Here is a 20,357-nt window from a genome sequence, read left to right as displayed (position 1 = left end):
CTAACTTTTAACAAGGCACCCCTGTTTATTGAAATGCATTCCAGGTGACTACCTCATGAAGCTGGTTGAGAGAATGCCAAGAGTGTGCAAAGCTGTCATCAAAGCAAAGGGTGGCCCGGCCGATACAGGGAGCTGGGATGTAGCGCACCGGACTAAACATGCGTACTGGGGATACCGTGCGCTCCACTGCATAACACGGTGCCTGACCAGTACGACGCCCGCCACAGTAAGCACGGGGAGTTGGCGCAGGTCTCCTACCTGACTTCGCCACACTCCCCGTGTGCCACCCCCCAATACATTTTTGGGGCTGCCTCTCGGGCTACCTTGCCAGCCGTGTTCCCACATACCGCTGGTTCCTCTCTCTGGCTGCCTCTGCTCTCCTAGCTGCCTCGACCTGTTCCCATGGAAGGCGATCCCTTCCCGCCAGGATCTCCTCCCATGTGTAGACTCCCTTGCAGTCCAGAACGCCCTCCCATGTCCTGAGTCCTGAGATCGCTGCTGCCCGAAACCAAGCTGCTTGGTCCCTTTTTGGTGGGTGTTTCTGTAACGGTTGTCGTCGGAAGAGAGGACCAAGGTGCAGCGTGGTAAGTATTCATTGTAATTTAAGGATGAATACTGAAACAAAAACAATACACGACAAACGAACAGTCCTGAACGGTGCAACAAAACACAGAACAGAATATAAACACCCACAACTCAAAAGTGAAACCAGGCTACCTAAGTATGATTTTCAATCAGGGAAAACGATTGACAGCTGCCTCTGATTGAGAACCATACCAGGCCGAACACAGAAAATCCCAAATTATAGAAAAAATAACATAGACAACCCACCCAACTCACGCCCTGACCATACTAAAACAAAGACATAACAAAGGAACTAAGGTCAGAACGGGACACATAATCAGTGGAGAATACACATTTTTAAACAAATAAACTGCAACATAGTACTGAGGGTACCCATTTAGAAATTACAGCACTTGGTCCCATATTCATAGCACGCAATGACCTCATCAAGCTTGTGACCACAAATTTGTTGGATGCACTTGCTCTTTGTTTTGGTTGTTTCAGATTATTTTGTGCACAATAGTAAATAATGCACTGTCATTTTGAAGTCACTTTTATTGTAAATAAGAATCAAATATTTTTCTTAACACTTCTAGTTGCACAAATATCACCCCCCCCACCCACCCCAAAAAATATTTTAAAAAATAACTCCCCTGTTATTGTGACGGTGAGAGGATAACATGTCTTGGAGGTATGATATTTTTGTACGTCTGTAACCAACCTTTTTGGGAACGGTTGGCTACAATCATAACTGCTCAGTGTTGGGGAGCAGTGAACAACATGTCATTCAACTAGTAATGTAACTACATTTTACAGTAGCTTAGTGGTAGTTGAACTGAATTCAAATCTAGGTAGTGTTTTCAGTAGTTAATTACTTTTCTTGCCATGTGGTGGTGTAGCTAACTACTGGAAACCCACACTGTTTTGTTTTGCTAAAAGAAAAGAAAATATGGGCGAAGTAGGCAATACCTTCCTTTTTTAATTTGAAGTTGTGTTTAATAGGCCAAATTACACATTCTGTTAACATTTGACCAGTAAAGTGATCTGTTCTTGCAACTTGTAGTCTATTACATTTCAGATTTAAATTTGATAATTTTTCACAAAGTAGTTTTGATGTAGTGTACTACTTTTTCAAAGTAACTTTAAGGAAACTATATTTTTCTTGAGGGCAGCTAAGCTTCTAGTGTGAATGGGTAGCTTGGTAAGCTATATTTTCAGTGTAGCTTCCCCAACACCGTAACTGCTCTTCTCGTCTTGTGTTTGATTCCTGAGCGTGACAATATGTATAGAATTTGAACTAAGAGTAGTTCTAGTTCTATGGCTTCATGAAGCTCCAGTGGAGTCAGCTCTCCTCTGTCACTCCCTTCAGACGAAGCTCCTCCTGGACCCGAGAGAGGTAGCCCGGGTCTGGATACCCGAAACTAACAAGGAGAAAAGAGAGAAGGCGTAACAGCTTCAGTGTCACATTGATCTGCCATTTCAAAAACATGGCAATGTTCGAACTCTCTCGAATGTCAATAACACTGTTGCAACACCGTCAATCACTGATATGGGTCTTCATTAGACTTAGGGATAGAAATGTCACAATGGAACTTCAGGAGCATTCAAACCGTATGAGTATTCTGATTCTATTTCCTCAGACTAGGATAGATAGGCCTACTTACAACTGTGGTCCTCCACTAATGTTGGTCTTGTGGTGTATGTCGTTCCATGTGATGGAGTTGTTGAGGCCGGTAGTGGCTGATGTCCCGATCGTGAAGATGAGCCTCCTGTGAAAGGCTGTCTGGAGCAGCCTCAGTACCTTCTCTCCTTCCTCACAGGCTGGCAGAAAGGCTGTCCTGGATGTGCTGCAGTACTTCTCACCCGGGTTCAGATGCTCAGGCTGGAGGGATGTGGCGAGAAAGAGGAATATCAATCAATCAACTGTGTCTATGAAACCATTTTCCACAGTAGCAAGGAAAAACTCCCAAGAAGGAAGAGACATCAAGAGGAACCAGACTCAAAACCGGAGATGGGTCTTCTCCTCTGGCTGTAGGCCTAATCATGTTATTTCAAATAACTGACTGGTGGTGGTAAGATGAATCCTACTACTTATAATTAGGGCCCCATGGAGGATCACACTCCACCTTAGGTGATAAAGAAGTCAGCAGCTAATCTGTCTGGCATGACATCACCAGCAAGACTGTAATACCATGGAGGGGCAGTACCAAAGCAATACATCGACTTTCATATAAGGGCTTTCAAGAACAACATTAAGATGAATCTCTAACTAATCACCGACTATACGCATGGCCCTTCCATCTTCAAGTCAATTGTGGCACAATGTCTATTGACACTTTCAATTCTGCGATACAATATAAGGCCCATCTGCGTCACATATAAAGTAAACATAGGCTACAATAAATCTCACCCCTTGTACTCCGGCTGGAAAGTGATAATCAATCGTGATATGTCCATTCCCATCCTCATAGCCAGGTAAACACTGCCAGTTGCGTCTCACTGTCATGATCCCGTTCCGGGGCTGCGTTCCTTCGTAGGTCCCGTGAAAACTATTACATACCGGACATGCGGGTTTAATTTTGAAAAACGAGTCAATACAACTTGAACAGAATGAGTGAGAACATTTTAAAGTTATCTTTTCCTGAAAACTATCCATGCATATTATGCAATGGTCCTCCTCGTCGCCGCCGAGTCGCTGCTCTGTTGCAGAAGTACATCTGTCGCCTATGTTGGAGAATCTAGATGATGTCATTATAGATTAAGCGTTTGAGGACATTTTGTACATAGCTAATTTGAGGCAGAAACAGGAAAACGCAAAGTCATCTGACCAACTCGTCTGAGCTGAACTATGATTTTCAGGAAGAGGACTATGTCGACAGAAAGAGGACTAAAGCCTCCCACATCTAGTCATTACCATACGTCACCCGTTGCTAATGTTCGACAGAAGGTACAATGTAAGTGTAAAGGCTACAGTAACGTCCCACTTCAATAGTTTGCACTGCGTGAACCAAGGAATAGGATATCTTCCTGAGGGTTGAGTTGTGTTACAACCATAAATAAAATAGTCTTGCTATAATATTGCAATATGGAGTGAAAAACATGTGATCATAAATGTCAGATTTGTACTGAGGCTATTTACATAATATGAAATCAATAATTAACACCACCACCATAAACAGAACATAACCTTTTTTATTCAAGTATTAAAATGTAAACCACATAATTGTTTAACATCAACAGACAAACACAAATTAACACAATTAGAAAAGCAAATCTTTAACTTTTCACAATCAATTGGCAACACAATCCTTTTCAGTATTCATTCCCCTGCCTGTACCCCAACCCCCAGTTCACTTACATAGTTTACTGCATAGAAATATTTGCGTGGTAGCTTGATTTGAACTACTATTCCTGTCTCGCAAAGATATTCAAGTTGGTCCCTAAACAATAAAAATACGAAGAGATGGGGGAAAAGGCCAAGTCACAAATGGCACCCTATGTAGTGCACTACTTTTGCTATCATAAATAGGGTGCCATTTGGGTCGTAGCAAGGGATATTTAATGTATGGGCCAAGTAAATTCTTTCACATCATCCGAATGCAGACAGATAAGAGGTTAACACCGACTGGACTATATGCATATTCTTCTCATCAAAAGGTGTTTCATTTATAAATCACTCACACACAGCTTGATCATATAAGTGAGGCTACATTTTTGGACTACTTCGACTGTTTATAACAGAGGTTCCATCAAATACACATCCGTTTCTATATTCTCAAACTGTAGAAAGGCAGACAAAGCACAAACATAATTCCTGCTGTGGCTGACCCTCCAAATAACAATTTGATACAGTCTACTAAAGAATTGCTTATCATTCATTAGTATCAACATGCTACATTTTCTTCAAAACTTGAATAGAAGGCACGCTAACAATGAGAAATGTATCAAAACAAGGTAATTAAATAAATCACTGACAATACACCTATAAGGGACTGCAGTATTCTCCTTAACATTTTCATATTACAGGTACTTATTGTTAATCCTAGATTATCTCTTAAGACAAACTTTAATTACAGCAGATAGATACCTCTTTATTTATGAGACAATCAAACATCTGGTCAGACAGGGCTGGCGTCCAAAATGGCACCCTATTCCCGACACAGTACACTACTTTTAACCAGTCCTATGGGTCCTATATAGTGCACCACTTTTGACCAGAGCCCTATTGGCTCCTATCAGCACTCGTGCACTATATTGGGAATAGAGTGCCATTTCAGACACATAGTTAATTATTTCAGAGCCCTTTTCTGTCTTTGATTTGGTTTAAGTGGTTCAACATCTTGCCCTTCTCATTTGACATCATCGTGTAAATCTGGTCATTAGGAAACGAGGACCAATGACTGACTGGACATCAAACTGAACTGAACTCAAAGCAGTTCAAAACCTGGTTCCGTATTCATAAAAAGAGTCTCAAGAGTACGAGTGCTGATCTAGGATCAGGGTCCCTCATTTATTCATTATGATTTAAAAAAAGGCCACACCGATCCTAGACCAGCACAAATAGAAAACCTTCCTATGTGAAGAAATCAAAGGAGAGGAAGATCAAAAGGGAAATGAAGGGCTCAAAGCAAATTGACATCAACTTCTAGCTTACCAGGCTATTAGCTTCAGGGCTGTTAACGACTAACACCTCCCCGATTTGCTCAGAGCACTATTCCATAGACTAGTCTTCCCTGAAAAGGTAGCAGAGAACAATGATCATTCTAATGATATGCAGAGAACAACCAGCCCTCCACTGAACGACTGACCGACTTCCTTGGTCAAAGTGCCTGTGAGTGCTTTAGATTGCAACGTCTTTTAGAGAAATTAAATTATTTAGTTTGAAGCTTTCTATTGAAGCAGACAGTGCTATTCTGCCTGCCACCTATCTCAGATATGGTATTTGTACAAACTGTAAGTAACAGGTTATCACGGAAAATTATTAAAGAAAAAGATAATTATTCTACGAACGTACTGGAAAAACCACCAATAATGTGCACTTGCAACTGGTAAATAGAGAACGTGTCCCCCAGCATGGAAATAAAGATGTCAGGCAAAATAGACTTCTCTTTTACTTAGATTTCAAAATAATATTTAAGTACTTATTACTTATCAACTTATTAAATCCCTATATTATAACTGCTCGGATGAGTTCAGCAAAAAAAAAATCCTGCTATTGTCAACACCAGGTGAAAGGTAGATAGATGATTGTGTCACACAGAAAATCACATTGCTCTCACTTATGTTTTCTTCCACACAAAGTGCTGCTGGATTGATCAGAAGATAGATACCTAACACAGGAACACAAGGGTGAAACCTAAATTCCACTTAAGACAAATTTTCACTTCCACTTAAGTTAAATGGTCTCCCATTGACATCAATGCATGATTAAATGAAAATTCAATTTAAATGGAAGTTAGGATTTTCCACATAAAAGAGGTCTTGGAGTGATACGAGAGTCTTGCAGTCCTGTTTCTGCTGTGGGGCTAAAAGCCCTGTCCCCTGTCGAATTCATCCACAGCCCTGCTGGGTCTAGGTCCAGGAGCCTGCAGCCTAGCAACCACCAGCAGCAGGACAGCTAGAGGTTCCTAGAATTCCTAGTGTTCCTAGAATGGAACATTCTGGAATCTGGACGGTCAGTCCGCAGTGATGCCTTTCTCTCTGAGTTCCTCAGTCACTCTCACCAGGTAAGTGGGGTCTGGGTAGCCAAAGCTGTCAGGGGAGATTAAATAAAAACACCATTAGAATGTCATTGAGAGTTGTCATCGCAGGAACAGCTAGAGTGCCTTCTAGGAGCAAATGGCCGACAGAAATCATAATTGAACCTCTCACCACATGCTCAAAACATGGATAGCTTTCTTGTTTGGTCACATCTCATAAGACTAAAGCCATGTGATTCTATGTAACTTGTGAGTGATCGAGTGAAAGAAAGAGTTAGAGATACAGTGGGGCAAAAAAGTATTTAGTCAGCCACCAATTGTGCAAGTTCTCCCACTTAAAAAGATGAGACCTGTATTTTTCATCATAGGTACACTTCAACTATGACAGACAAAATTAGGAAAAAAAATCCAGAAAATTACATTGTAGGATTTTTTATGAATACATTTGCAAATTATGGTGGAAAATAAGTATTTGGTCACCTACAAACAAGCAAGATTTCTGGCTCTCACAGACCTGTAACAACTTCTTTAAGAGGCTCCTCTGTCCTCCACTCGTTACCTGTATTAATGGCACCTGTTTGAACTTGTTATTAGTATAAAAGACACCTGTCCACAACCTCAAACAGTCACACTCCAAACTCCACTATGGCCAAGACCAAAGAGCTGTCAAAGGACACCAGAAACAAAATTGTAGACCTGCACCAGGCTGGGAAGACTGAATCTGCAACAGGTAAGCAGCTTGGTTTGAAAAACATAAACTGTGGGAGCAATTATTAGGAAATGGAAGACATACAAGACCACTGATAATCTCCCTCGATCTGGGGCACCACGCAAGATCTCACCCCGTGGGGTCAAAATGATCACAAGAATGGTGAGCAAAAATCCCAGAACCACACAGGGGTACCTAGTGAATGACCTGCAGAGAGCTGGGACCAAAGTAACAAAGCCTACCATCAGTAACACACTACGCCGCCAGGGACTCAAATCCTGCAGTGCCAGACGTGTCCCCCTGCTTAAGCCAGTACATGTCCAGGCCCGTCTGAAGTTTGCTAGAGAGCATTTGGATGATCCAGAAGAAGATTGGGAGAATGTCATGTGGTCAGATGAAACAAAAATATAACTTTTTGGTAAAAACTCAACTCGTCGTGTTTGGAGGACAAAGAATGCTGAGTTGCATCCAAAGAACACCATACCTACTGTGAAGCATGGGGGTGGAAACATCATGCTTTGGGACCAGGACGACTGATCCGTGTAAAGGAAAGAATGAATGGGGCCATGTATCGTGAGATTTTGAGTGAAAACCTCCTTCCATCAGCAAGGGCATTGAAGATGAAACGTGGCTGGGTCTTTCAGCATGACAATGATCCCAAACACACCGCCCGGGCAACGAAGGAGTGGCTTCGTAAGAAGCATTTCAAGGTCCTGGAGTGGCCTAGCCAGTCATAGAAAATCTTTGGAGGGAGTTGAAAGTCCGTGTTGCCCAGCAACTGCCCCAAAACATCACTGCTCTAGAGGAGATCTGCATGGAGGAATGGGCCAAAATACCAGCAACAGTGTGAGAAAACCTTGTGAAGACTTACAGAAAACGTTTGACCTCTGTCGTCGCCAACAAAGGGTATATAACAAAGTATTGAGATAAACGTTTGTTATTGACCAAATACGTAATTTCCACCATAATTTGCAAATTATGGGGGATTTTTACCCCTTTTTCTCCCCAATTTTGTGGTATCCAATTGTTGTAGTAGCTACTATCTTGTCTCATTGCTACAACTCCCGTACGGGCTCGGGAGAGACGAAGGCTGAATGTCATGCGTCCTCCGATACACAACCCAACCAGCCGTACTGCTTCTTAACACAGCGCGCATCCAACCCGGAAGCCAGCCGCACCAATGTGTCGGAGGCTACACCGTGCACCTGGCAACCTTGGCTAGCGCGCACTGCGCCCGGTCCACCACAGGAGTCGCTGGTGCGCGATGAGACAAGGAGATCCCTACCGACCAATCCCTCCCTAACCCGGACGACGCTAGGCCAATTGTGCGTCGCCCCACGGACCTCCTGGTCGCGGCCGGTTACGACAGAGCCTGGGCGCGAACCCAGGGACTCTGATGGCACAGCTGGCGCTGCAGCGCCACCCGGGAGGCCCTGGCCTCATCTTTTTATGTGGGAGAACTTGCACAATTGGTGGCTGACTAAATACTTTTTTGCCCCAACGTATACATTCAGTTATCACTAGATAATGTTTGAAATTTGTAAAAATAAAAAATAAATTTTTTAAAAGCTACTGTCACATCGCACATCTTAGAAACACACTAAAATCTCCATTAGCCTTCAGTAAAGACAGGCGTTTCCATACCAGCGTGGTCCGCCCCATATGGAGGTTTTGTGGTGGATGTCATTCCAGGTAATGACGTTATGCATTCCCGTAGTCATGGAGGTCCCTATAGTGAAGATGAGGCGCTGCTCAAAGGCCCGGCGGAGCAGGCCCAGGACCCGGTTCCCCTCTGGGCTGTCTGGGAGGTAAGCCACGCGGTCCGTACCCGGGTAGCTTACACCAGGGTTAGGGTGCTCCGGCTGCATGACCCAGGCATAATTCAAAGGAAAGTTTGAAAAGAACAGGAACAAAAATTAGATTTTTTATTTTTATATATATATATATATTATATATACACACACACTCTCTCTATTATATATATACAGTGCCTTGCGAAAGTATTCGCCCCCCTTGAACTTTGCGACCTTTTGCCACATTTCAGGCTTCAAACATAAAGATATAAAACTGTATTTTTTTGTGAAGAATCAACAACAAGTGGGACACAATCATGAAGTGGAACGACATTTATTGGATATTTCAAACTTTTTTAACAAATCAAAAACTGAAAAATTGGGCGTGCAAAATTATTCAGCACCTTTACTTTCAGTGCAGCAAACTCTCTCCAGAAGTTCAGTGAGGATCTCTGAATGATCCAATGTTGACCTAAATGACTAATGATGATAAATACAATCCACCTGTGTGTAATCAAGTCTCCGTATAAATGCACCTGCACTGTGATAGTCTCAGAGGTCCGTTAAAAGCGCAGAGAGCATCATGAAGAACAAGGAACACACCAGGCAGGTCCAAGATACTGTTGTGAAGAAGTTTAAAGCCGGATTTGGATACAAAAAGATTTCCCAAGCTTTAAACATCCCAAGGAGCACTGTGCAAGCGATAATATTGAAATGGAAGGAGTATCAGACCACTGCAAATCTACCAAGACCTGGCCGTCCCTCTAAACTTTCAGCTCATACAAGGAGAAGACTGATCAGAGATGCAGCCAAGAGGCCCATGATCACTCTGGATGAACTGCAGAGATCTACAGCTGAGGTGGGAGACTCTGTCCATAGGACAACAATCAGTCGTATATTGCACAAATCTGGCCTTTATGGAAGAGTGGCAAGAAGAAAGCCATTTCTTAAAGATATCCATAAAAAGTGTTTAAAGTTTGCCACAAGCCACCTGGGAGACACACCAAACATGTGGAATAAAGTGCTCTGGTCAGATGAAACCAAAATTGAACTTTTTGGCAACAATGCAAAACGTTATGTTTGGCGTAAAAGCAACACAGCTGAACACACCATCCCCACTGTCAAACATGGTGGTGGCAGCATCATGGTTTGGGCCTGCTTTTCTTCAGCAGGGACAGGGAAGATGGTTAAAATTGATGGGAAGATGGATGGAGCCAAATACAGGACCATTCTGGAAGACAACCTGATGGAGTCTGCAAAAGACCTGAGACTGGGACGGAGATTTGTCTTCCAACAAGACAATGATCCAAAACATAAAGCAAAATCTACAATGGAATGGTTCAAAAATAAACATATCCAGGTGTTAGAATGGCCAAGTCAAAGTCCAGACCTGAATCCAATCGAGAATCTGTGGAAAGAACTGAAAACTGCTGTTCACAAATGCTCTCCATCCAACCTCACTGAGCTCGAGCTGTTTTGCAAGGAGGAATGGGAAAAAAATTCAGTCTCTCGATGTGCAAAACTGATAGACATACCCCAAGCGACTTACAGCTGTAATCGCAGCAAAAGGTGGCTGAATAATTTTGCACGCCCAATTTTTCAGTTTTTGATTTGTTAAAAAAAAGTTTGAAATATCCAATAAATGTCGTTCCACTTCATGATTGTGTCCCACTTGTTGTTGATTCTTCACAAAAAAATACAGTTTTATATCTTTATGTTTGAAGCCAGAAATGTGGCAAAAGGTCGCAAAGTTCAAGGGGGCCGAATACTTTCGCAAGGCACTGTATATATATACACACACACTGCTCAAAAAAATAAAGGGAACAATGTAACTCCGAGTCAATCACACTTCTGTGAAATCAAACTGTCCACTTAGGAAGCAACACTGACAATAAATTTCACAGGCTGTTGTGCAAATGGAATAGGCAACAGGTGGAAATTATAGGCAATTAGCAAGACACCCCCAATAAAGGAGTGGTTCTGCAGGTGGTGACCACAGACCACTTCTCAGTTCCTATGCTTCCTGGCTGATGTTTTGGTCACTTTTGAATGCCGGCGGTGCTTTCACTCTAGTGGTAGCATGAGACGGAGTCTACAACCCACACAAGTGGCTCAGGTAGTGCAGCTCATCCAGGATGACACATCAATGCGAGGTGTGGCAAGAAGATTTGCTGTGTCTGTCAGCGTAGTGTCCAGAGCATGGAGGCGCTACCAGGAGACAGGCCAGTACATCAGGAGACGTGGAGGAGGCCGTAGGAGGGCAACAACCCAGCAGCAGGACCACTACCTCCACCTTTGTGCAAGGAGGAGCACTGCCAGAGTCCGGCAAAATGACCTCCAGCAGGCCACAAATGTGCATGTGTCTGCTCAAACGGTCAGAAACAGACTCCATGAAGGTGGTATGAGGGCCCGACGTCCACAGGTGGGGGTTGTGCTTACAGCCCAACACCGTGCAGGACGTTTGGCATTTGCCAGAGAACACCAAGATTGGCAAATTCGCCACTGGCGCCCTGTGCTCTTCACAGATGAAAGCAGGTTCACTGAGCACGTGACAGACGTGACAGTCTGGAGACGCCGTGGAGAACGTTCTGCTGCCTGCAACATCCTCCAGCATGGGTCAGTCATGGTGTGGGGTGGCATTTCTTTGGGGGGCCGCACAGGCCTCCATGTGCTCGCCAGAGGTAGCCTGACTGCCATTAGGTACCGAGATGAGATCCTCAGACCCCTTGTGAGACCATATGCTGGTGCGGTTGGCCCTGGGTTCCTCCTAATGCAAGGCAATGCTAGACCTCATGTGGCTGGAGTGTGTCAGCAGTTCCTGCAAGAGGAAGGCATTGATGCTATAGACTGGCCCGCCCGTTCCCCAGACCTGAATGCAATTGAGCACATCTGGGACATAATTTCTTGCTCCATCCACCAACGCCACGTTGCACCAGACTGTCCAGGAGTTGGCGGATGCTTTAGTCCAGGTCTGGGAGGAGATCCCTCAGGAGACCATCCGCCACCTCATTAGGAGCATGCCCAGGCGTTGTAGGGAGGTCATACAGGCACATGGAGGCCACACACACTACTGAGCCTCATTTTGACTTGTTTTAAGGACATTACATCAAAGTTGGATCAGCCTGTAGTGTGGTTTTCCACTTTAATTTTGAGTGTGACTCCAAATCCAGACCTCCATGGGTTGATAAATTTGATTTCCATTGATAATTTGTGTGATTTTGTTGTCAGCACATTCAACTATGTAAAGAAAAAAGTAGTTAATAAGAATATTTCATTCATTCAGATCTAGGATGTGTTATTTTAGTGTTCCCTTTATTTTTTTGAGCACACACACACACACACACACACACACACAATAACCACACAAATGGTGTTAAGTGGTATAGAAATTCAATAACATTACTTCAAGCATGACATGTTTTCTTTGAAATATCCAAGCTTTTTGTTAAGACAAACATATGGGTAAGATACTAATTGAGTGCCCAGTTATGAAATATATGCTATTCCTGGATTTTCATATAGCCCCAGGAAAACTACCAAAGTGTATGAATTTTCTTAAGCGCAAGGAGACCTGTATGTACAAAAGTGTATGTAAAACTTCTGACCCACTTGTGATACAGTGAATTATTTTATTTTTTTTACCCCTCTTTTACCCCTTTTTCTCCCCAATTTCGTGGTATCCAATTGTTGTAGTAGCTACTATCTTGTCTCATCGCTACAACTCCCGTACGGGCTCGGGAGAGACGAAGGTTGAAAGTCATGCGTCCTCCGACCCAACCAAGCCGCACTGCTTCTTAACACAGCACGCATCCAACCCGGAAGCCAGCCGCACCAATGCGCCGGAGGAAACACTGTGCACCTGGCCACCTTGGTTAGCGCACACTGCGCCCAGCCCGCCACAGGAGTCGCTGGTGCGCGATGAGACAAGGACACCCCTACCGACCAAGCCCTCCCTAACCCGGGCGATGCTAGGCCAATTGTGCGTCGCCCCACGGACCTCCCGGTCACGGCCGGTTACGACAGAGCCTGGGCGCGAACCCAGGGACTCTGATGGCACAGCTGCCGCTGCAGTACAGCGCCCTTAACCACTGCGCCACCCGGGAGGCGATACAGTGAATTATAAGTGAAATAATCTGTCTATAAACAATTGTTGGAAAAATTACTTGTATCATGCACAAAGTAGATGTCCTAACCGACTTCCCAAAACTATAATTTGTTAACAAGAAATGTGTGGCGTGGTAGAAAAACTAGTTTTAATGACTCCAACCTAAGTGTATGTAAACTTCAGACTTCAACTGTTCCTCCTTGTGGTTTTTCTCATGAACGTGTTTCTTTTGTCATATATACTCACCGCCTGTAGACCAGGTGTGAAGCTATAGATGATGCAGATACACCCGTAGCCCTCGTGTCCCGCCAACTCCAGATCTGGGTCCCTCTCCACCATCATAGTCCCGGAAGCCGGCTGATTCCCTATGAGCTGGCCGTACACCAGACGACACACCGGACATGCTCTCTTCACCTTGAAGGCCTGGTCCAGACATGACCGGCAGAATGTGTGGCCACACCTTGGGAGGGAGTGAGAGAGAATGGTTTTACTTTCAATTTTGAAAACAATACATACACTGCATGGCCTAGAGTATGTGGACACCTGCTCGTCAAACATGGGCATTAATATTATGTTGGTCCCCACTTTGCTGCTAACAGCCTCCACTCTTCTGGGAAGGATTTTCACTACATGTTCAAACATTGCTACATGGACTCGCTTCGATTCAGCCACAAGAGCATTAGTGAGATCAGGTGATTAGGCCTGACTCGCAGTCGGCGTTCCAATTCATCCCAAAGGTGTTTGATGGTGTTGAGGTCAGGGCTCTGTGCAGGCCAGTCAAGTTCTTCCACACTGATCCACAAACCATTTCTGTATGGACCTTGCTTTGTGCACGGGGGCATCGTCACACTGAAACTGGAAAGGGCCTTCCCCAAACTGTTACCACAAAGTTGGAAGCATAGAAATGTCTAGAATGTCATTGTATGATGTAGCGTTAAGATTTCCCTTCACTGGAACTAGGGGACCTAGCCCGAACCATGAAAAACAGCTTCAGACCATTATTCCTCCTATGCCAAACTTTACTGTTGGCACTATCGATTTGGGCAGGTAGCGTTTTCCTGGCATCCGCCAAACCCAGATTCGTACGTCGGACTGCCAGAAGTGAAGCATGATTCATCACGCCAGAGAACACATTTCCACTGCACGGTCTCCATGTACACTCGCAGGGCCCTACACACAAGGCACACTGATACTCCAAACCACATACAAACAATCCATTTGCTTACACGCATAATATGCACATACATTTATACTGACTCTACACACACAGTCATATGTGCTGCAGCTTCTCTGTTTATCATATATCCTGATGCCTAGTTACATTACCCCTTTACATATCTATCTCTATCAATGCAGTATGCCTGCACATTGTAAATATGGTACTGGAACTGACCCTATATTCTCCGATGCTTAGTTATTTTATACATTTTAATTTTTAATCTTTATTTAACTGGACTAGTCAGTCTTAGGGATAGGAGTCCCGTCAACGGGACAGTTATAAATCATGCAGCGCCGTGTGTCACGATCGCAGATTTGAGAAAAACAACAAATGTCGGTACATAGAAGTGTCTAACATCGGCTGAAAGCTTAAAATCTTGATAATATAACTGCACTGTCCAATTTACAGTAGCTATTACTGCAAAATAAATGCCATGCTATTGTTAGAGAGCTCCTAACAATAAAATACTTTTTTCACCGCGATAGGTTTGATAAATTCACCTCTGAAGGTGAAACGTGTAAATACTTGCTCTGATTTATCATCTAAAAGGGTCCCAGAGAGAACATAGTGTTGTTATTTTAGATAACTTGGACAGAAATTATAAGAACATGGAGAGTTATGAAAACTAGGTGTATTACAAATGTTGAACTTATAATATGGCTACTAATACTAGAAAAACTAAATCAATGTCCAAGTATAAAGATTTTACGATATGTTTGCAGAAAAATCTAATGTGAATGTAAATGTCTCCTTCACGATTTGCCCAAATGTACCTGGGTGACTTCACACTAAATGTCATGTAGTTCTCATACTACAAGTTATCCATCTGAAACTATGCACATACACTGTTGCCATCTTGTGGACACCATCGGAATTACAACCAGAGTGATGGCTAGATTTGGAACCTTTCTGTTGCATTTCAAAGATGGTGGTAGAAGAAAAAAAAAATGGTTGTTTTTTTCTTTGTATTTTCTTCTACCAGATCTATTGTGTTCTATTCTCCTACATTCAATTCACATTTCCACAAACTTCAAAGTGTTTCCTTTTAAATTGTACCAAGAATATGCATATCCTTGCTACAGGCAGTTAGATTTGGGCATGTCATTTTAGGTGAAAATTGAAAAAAAGGGGGATATCCCTAAGAAGTATGAACAAATTATTATTTACAATGACGGCCTACCCTGGCCAAACCCGGACGACACTGGGCCAATTGTGGGCCACCCTATGGGGCTCCCAATCACGGCCGGATGTGATGCAGCCTGGATTCAAACCAGGTACTGCAGTGCCTGCACTGAGATGCAGTGTCTTAGACCACTGTGCCACTCGGGAGCCCTACCCTGTTATTTTTAGAATTACATTGTTATTGATTACTACATTGTTGTGGTTAGAGCTTGCAAGAAAGGCATTTCACTGTACCTGTGGACATGACATTAAAACTTTAAATATGTAGCTATACCTCTCCAGCGTGGTCCTCTCCACCATGTCTCCCATGCAGATGGAACATGAGGTGTGGTCGTCTGCTTCACTCTGGGAGTGGCTATGAGAAGATGCCATCATACTGCAGTTGACTTCCATGTTGTCCTGCTTCCTCTGTCCTGATGCATCGTGAGACATGCAGTTCATGGAATTCATGGAGTTGGAGAGGACCACACAGGCCTCATCCTCCGCAGGCTTCCTACACCTCTGTTGCTGCCTCTGAGAGCGTCTGGGCTGGGGAGGCTGAGGTGTTAGCAGGCTCCCCTCTCCATCCCCCTCCAGGACCCTCACCCCAACACAGGGCAGCACAGACCTCTTCCACTTAGGACCCCCCTCCTGTTTGCTCATCTCTTTCCGGGCACAGCGGCATAAGTCTATGAAAGACTTGCGTGTCTCATTGGAGATGGGTCCCCCCTCCATCATCCCTGGTCCTCCCCCAGGACGGGAGCCCTCTACGGGGCGTAGCCGCACTGCGCAGCAGCCTCCCCGCTCCCCTCTGCGGATAATGCCTGCGCTGAGGCCCTGCTTGTCCTGGAAGTCTATGAGCCAGGGCCGGCCGGCGGCGGCCAAGTAGTCCCACACCGCTTGGGACACCAGAACCTCATCGCTACCCTGCCCCGCGCGCACACTCATTTCAACAGATGAAACTGCATAGGGAAACACAAGAGAGAAACCATTAGACACCAGTAGTGGTCGGTGATGTTTAAGATGAGGGAGGAAGATTTTTTTTTTTAATTATGAGCATGGCCTTATTTCTACTATAGCATATTGGATGACTGTTATCCATTCATCCTGCTCAATAAAACATTGATAGGTTTAAGCTACTACATGATACTCAAATTTTCCCTATGACCATCATGAGGCTGCTACAACCTAGCCTATGAATAAATGTTTACAACGTAGGTGCACAGGTTGAGAGAACATTATGAGTAATCAAGGTAACAGACCGACACATTCAATACCGCCTTGCAGACTCTTGCCTGCATCTAGCTGATCTAGGGCGTAATCATTAGTCCAACAGTTGCAAACGAGAGTTTCTATTGAACAAATTCAGGTATGTTTATCCAAGTTTCATTTGCTTCCGTTTAAGAAACGGATTTCAACAGAATTGGCAGAATGAACACACCCCTGAACATGAAAACAGTTCACTTTCATAGCATCCACATACAAACATGATAATTTTGCTCATATAATTCTCTCTCGCATCAAAGCTCTCTCCTCCTCTCACCTTTTCCCTTCACTTGTGGACTTCATAGCACAACACATCAACTGCCTGTGTCCAGGCAAAAAAAACTTTCCAAGCCAAACCTTCATAACATAACCGCTACACACAGCCTACATAGTTGTCAACATTGTAGCTAATATCATAATCAACATAGCTACTAGAACTAACGTGTTAGTAAACCTGCTACAATCATGCAGTAGAGTACAGTCAGCAAGCAGTTTAGCAGTTACACTGCCAGGCAGGCCCCGGTGGCAATAAATTAATAAAACCAAAAGCTTACCTTGACTTGGAAGAGTTCCAATGTTGTATAGCCATACCCAGCTAGCTAACATAGCATCCCTCTCTGTTTGAGTAGGCTAAACTATCTAGCTGCATTCGCTAGCTAAGAGAAAGTGAAAAATAAGTACAACAAAATACAGTTCTCTCCATGTCGTTCATTTTTAAAGAAATTAATTTGTTCAAACTGTAAAACTATTGTCTTTCATTCTCTTTGAGTCACATTTTATGCACTGCAATGCTAGCTAGCTGTAGCTTATGCTTTTAGAACTACATTTAAACTCTGATCCTTTGACTGAGTAGACAACATACAGCCACCTCATAATCAATAGTGTCTTGTGTTTAAGGCAAGCCACTTGTGAAACAAAAACATGTCAAGTGAAATAGGCAACATCAGGCAACATCCTTAATAGGCAACGTCAGAATTAAATGAACATAATTAGGGAGTTTGGCTAATCCCATATTCTGAAATGACTCATTTCAGTTCATAAAACTTTAAATGAACACAATGTAATTGACTCCTTCCTTAATCTGAACCATAACAGTGTAACAATGCACTGTTTACTAGCCTACCATGACAATAATGACAAATTAATGAGATGAGAACACCACGACTAGACTACATTTACACAGTTTCCATTCGGTGCTCGAATGGACTGTTACAACAATAACAAAAAGCATGCAGCCAGGTTAAAATGTTGACTTGTGGATGTTCTTTGAACCAAAAACCGATTAAATCACTTATTTCTGCTGGTACATCGTTGCTACTCGGCCTACCGGTATGTTGCGTGAGGCAATGAAAGAAAGGTGTATGTATGCACGGCGACGCAATACAGACAGAACGTTCGAATATCGCTAGTCTTAAACCACTACAAATAACAACTGTGAAACATGTCTGTTTTTGCGAGTGCTACCATTCCGCTTGAGCTCGTATGTTTGGTGTCAGTGGTCGCAGGACAAGTCAAAGCTACAACACGCTGGCTGGCAGTATCGCGGCAGTGCTGAAAAGGACGTATCAGCTGTTCTGAAATGCAGACTGAGTAAACAAAGGAAACTGAGGCTAGCTCAACCCGATCTTCTATCAACATGTTTGGTTGTGTGCAACGTTTGACCGTCATATGAAACAATTATAAATATTTAGACAGTTACCTTGTGATCCCATTTATTCCCTTCAATCGAGAAAATATCCCCGTTGAACATGAAGAGAAAAACTGAAGTAGTACAAAACGTGACACTTCAGATTACTAGACAAATATTCGCTGACATTCGAGTTGCGCAGCTAGGAACCCGACGAATCTGTTCAAATTCCAAAGTGGAACGTCCATAATTATTTTACTAAATGAGAATGCGGTGTGGGGTGAACCGTCTCACCTTTTGCCGTAGCTGTCGGATGGGGTTTAGATTACGGAACTAGCTAAAACATATATGGACATGGCCTGAAAATCATGTGCTGCAGTGGATATGTTGATAACACGTATTTTGTAGTCAATATATACTTAGTATCCATTTGAATCTATCCGTAACGTAAGCTAACAATTAATCGAGTCCCCATCTCCATACTCGATGTTGTCTTCCTCTTTCCACGTCCTTGAGACACAGCCTAATACAAAATCAACCCCTACTTACATCATACACATTCTGAACTTTCAAATAACCACGTTAGCTGTTTCATTATTATGACAACCGCGTACTCAAGAATATACGTATGGAAATTGTTTGTACTTTCAAGCCATGTCCAACAGTTTAATGACGAGAGACAACTGAAAGCAGGAAGTTCGTCATAGAACACTCCGTGATTGGTTAAAATTGGTTGGCAAGGAATTGGGGAGACTCAAGCATCTTCATTAGCAATCCATGGCAATCTACAGACAGAACTCTAAAAACAAATATGTACAGCGCATGCATTACCTTAGTGAAACGACCTATTTAACCTTGTTCCCAACATTTTCCCTAACATGCCACTATGCAAATGTAATGCCATTAGGAACCCTAACATGTAATCCATATTGCTTATATCTATAATAAAATTAACAGACATTTACCTCTATTCCTCAGCCCCAATATCTATATACCTCAGCCCACATACCCACATACCCACACACCTAAACCCCATTACCCACACACCTCAAATCCTTTACTCAAACCCCCATGTCCTAACCCTAACACCCATATGCCAATAGCCTAATATTGATACAATCAAGTACCGATACACCCATGTCTTAGCCCTAAATGCCCTATTTGTTACTCATAGACCCAGTTCCTTCGCCAATACATCTCATATCTGTTACTTGCCTATCCCAGCCCTGTTACCCACTTTCCTTAGGCCTGCATTCCCCAAATCACCAACAGTAACCTATATCCAGCTATTCACTAGACACCCCAACGCTGCTATTTGCATATATTAGTCCTGTGATCTCGGACATGTATACACTCATAATTTCATAGATAATTTCTGAGTACAGTGGTATAATAAAACATATGCCCCAGCCCCATTGGTTGATACTTCCTACTTTAGTTTTTACTTGTAAGCAGAAATCAGGAGGATAGAATTATGATCAGATTTGGTCAAATGGAGGGCAGGGGAGTGCTTTGTATGCATCTCTGTGAGTGGAGTAAAGGTGGTCTAGAGTTTTATTTCCCTCTGGTTGGACATGTGACATGCTGGTAGAAATTATGTAAAAGGAATTTGACGTTTGCCTGCATTAAAGTCCCAGGGCCACTAGGAGCGCCCTTCTGGATGAGCATTTTCTTGTTTGCTTATGCCTGGCCTTATACAGCTGGTTGAGTCCGGTCTTGGCTGGCAGTGGGAGTTTACTCGCTCGCCTACAAATTTTTCTTCACACAAATGACAGAGATTTGGGCCTGTTCCCGAAAAAGCAATATGTTCTTCGGGACGACTCATCGGACCCGTTAAAGGAAAAATCTTCTTCCTGTTCGAGGTCAGTAATCCAGCGGTTCTTCTCGGTCATAAGAAACGGTAGCAGCAACATTATGTACAAAATAAGTTTAAAAAAAAGTTACAAACAACGCAAAAAACTAACAGAATAGCACAGTTGGTTAGGAGCACGTAAAACATATTTTATATATATATATATATACACGCCTGACTAGCATCACCACCCTGGATGGTTCCGACCTTGAATATGTGGACATCTATAAGTACCTAGGTGTCTGGCTAGACTGTAAACTCTCCTTCCAGACTCATATCAAACATCTCCAATCGAAAATCAAATCTAGAGTCAGCTTTCTATTCCGCAACAAAGCCTCCTTCACTCACGCCGCCAAACGTAC

At 43.3% G+C, this 20,357-nt stretch overlaps 2 protein-coding genes across 4 annotated transcripts; both read right to left on the bottom strand.

Annotated features, from left to right (window-relative positions):
* Positions 1–1,101: 1,101 nt before the first annotated feature.
* Positions 1,102–3,745, bottom strand: LOC110491933 (E3 ubiquitin-protein ligase DTX3). Its single transcript, XM_021565811.3, has 3 exons — positions 2,975–3,745; positions 2,229–2,446; positions 1,102–1,985 (listed from the first exon to the last, which is right to left on the bottom strand). Exons 1-3 carry the CDS (start codon positions 3,314–3,316, stop codon positions 1,907–1,909), a joined length of 639 nt encoding a protein of 212 aa, XP_021421486.3. The 5' UTR covers positions 3,317–3,745; the 3' UTR covers positions 1,102–1,906.
* Positions 3,739–18,863, bottom strand: LOC110491932 (uncharacterized). 3 transcript variants are annotated; one of them, XM_021565809.3, is made up of 5 exons: positions 18,438–18,863; positions 15,546–16,212; positions 13,117–13,330; positions 8,617–8,834; positions 3,739–6,315 (listed from the first exon to the last, which is right to left on the bottom strand). In XM_021565809.3, exons 2-5 carry the CDS (start codon positions 16,196–16,198, stop codon positions 6,240–6,242), a joined length of 1,161 nt encoding a protein of 386 aa, XP_021421484.2. In that variant the 5' UTR covers positions 16,199–16,212; positions 18,438–18,863; the 3' UTR covers positions 3,739–6,239. The 3 variants fall into 3 exon arrangements, with proteins under 3 accessions (XP_021421484.2, XP_021421483.2, XP_021421485.2); XM_021565808.3 differs by having other exon boundaries at positions 18,216–18,828; XM_021565810.3 differs by having other exon boundaries at positions 18,693–18,828.
* Positions 18,864–20,357: the final 1,494 nt, after the last annotated feature.

This window comes from Oncorhynchus mykiss, chromosome 16 (assembly GCF_057628025.1).
Source record: "Oncorhynchus mykiss isolate SJ-2025 chromosome 16, ASM5762802v1, whole genome shotgun sequence".
NCBI classification, from domain to species: domain Eukaryota; kingdom Metazoa; phylum Chordata; class Actinopteri; order Salmoniformes; family Salmonidae; genus Oncorhynchus; species Oncorhynchus mykiss.
The sequence above is the reverse complement of the archived record's forward strand: the minus strand, read 5'-3'. Positions and strand labels throughout refer to the sequence as shown.

Coding starts and splice junctions, on each gene's coding strand:
- LOC110491933 (XM_021565811.3), bottom strand. CDS start 3,316: ATGACATCATCTAGATTCTCCAACATAGGCGACAGATGTACTTCTGCA. Junction 2,447..2,974: donor TTCCAGCCGGAGTACAAGGG/GTGAGATTTATT, acceptor ACATCCCTCCAG/CCTGAGCATCTGAACCCGGG. Junction 1,986..2,228: donor ATTAGTGGAGGACCACAGTT/GTAAGTAGGCCT, acceptor TCTCCTTGTTAG/TTTCGGGTATCCAGACCCGG.
- LOC110491932 (XM_021565808.3), bottom strand. Junction 8,835..13,116: donor TCACACCTGGTCTACAGGCG/GTGAGTATATAT, acceptor TGGGTCATGCAG/CCGGAGCACCCTAACCCTGG. Junction 6,316..8,616: donor ATATGGGGCGGACCACGCTG/GTATGGAAACGC, acceptor CTCCCCTGACAG/CTTTGGCTACCCAGACCCCA.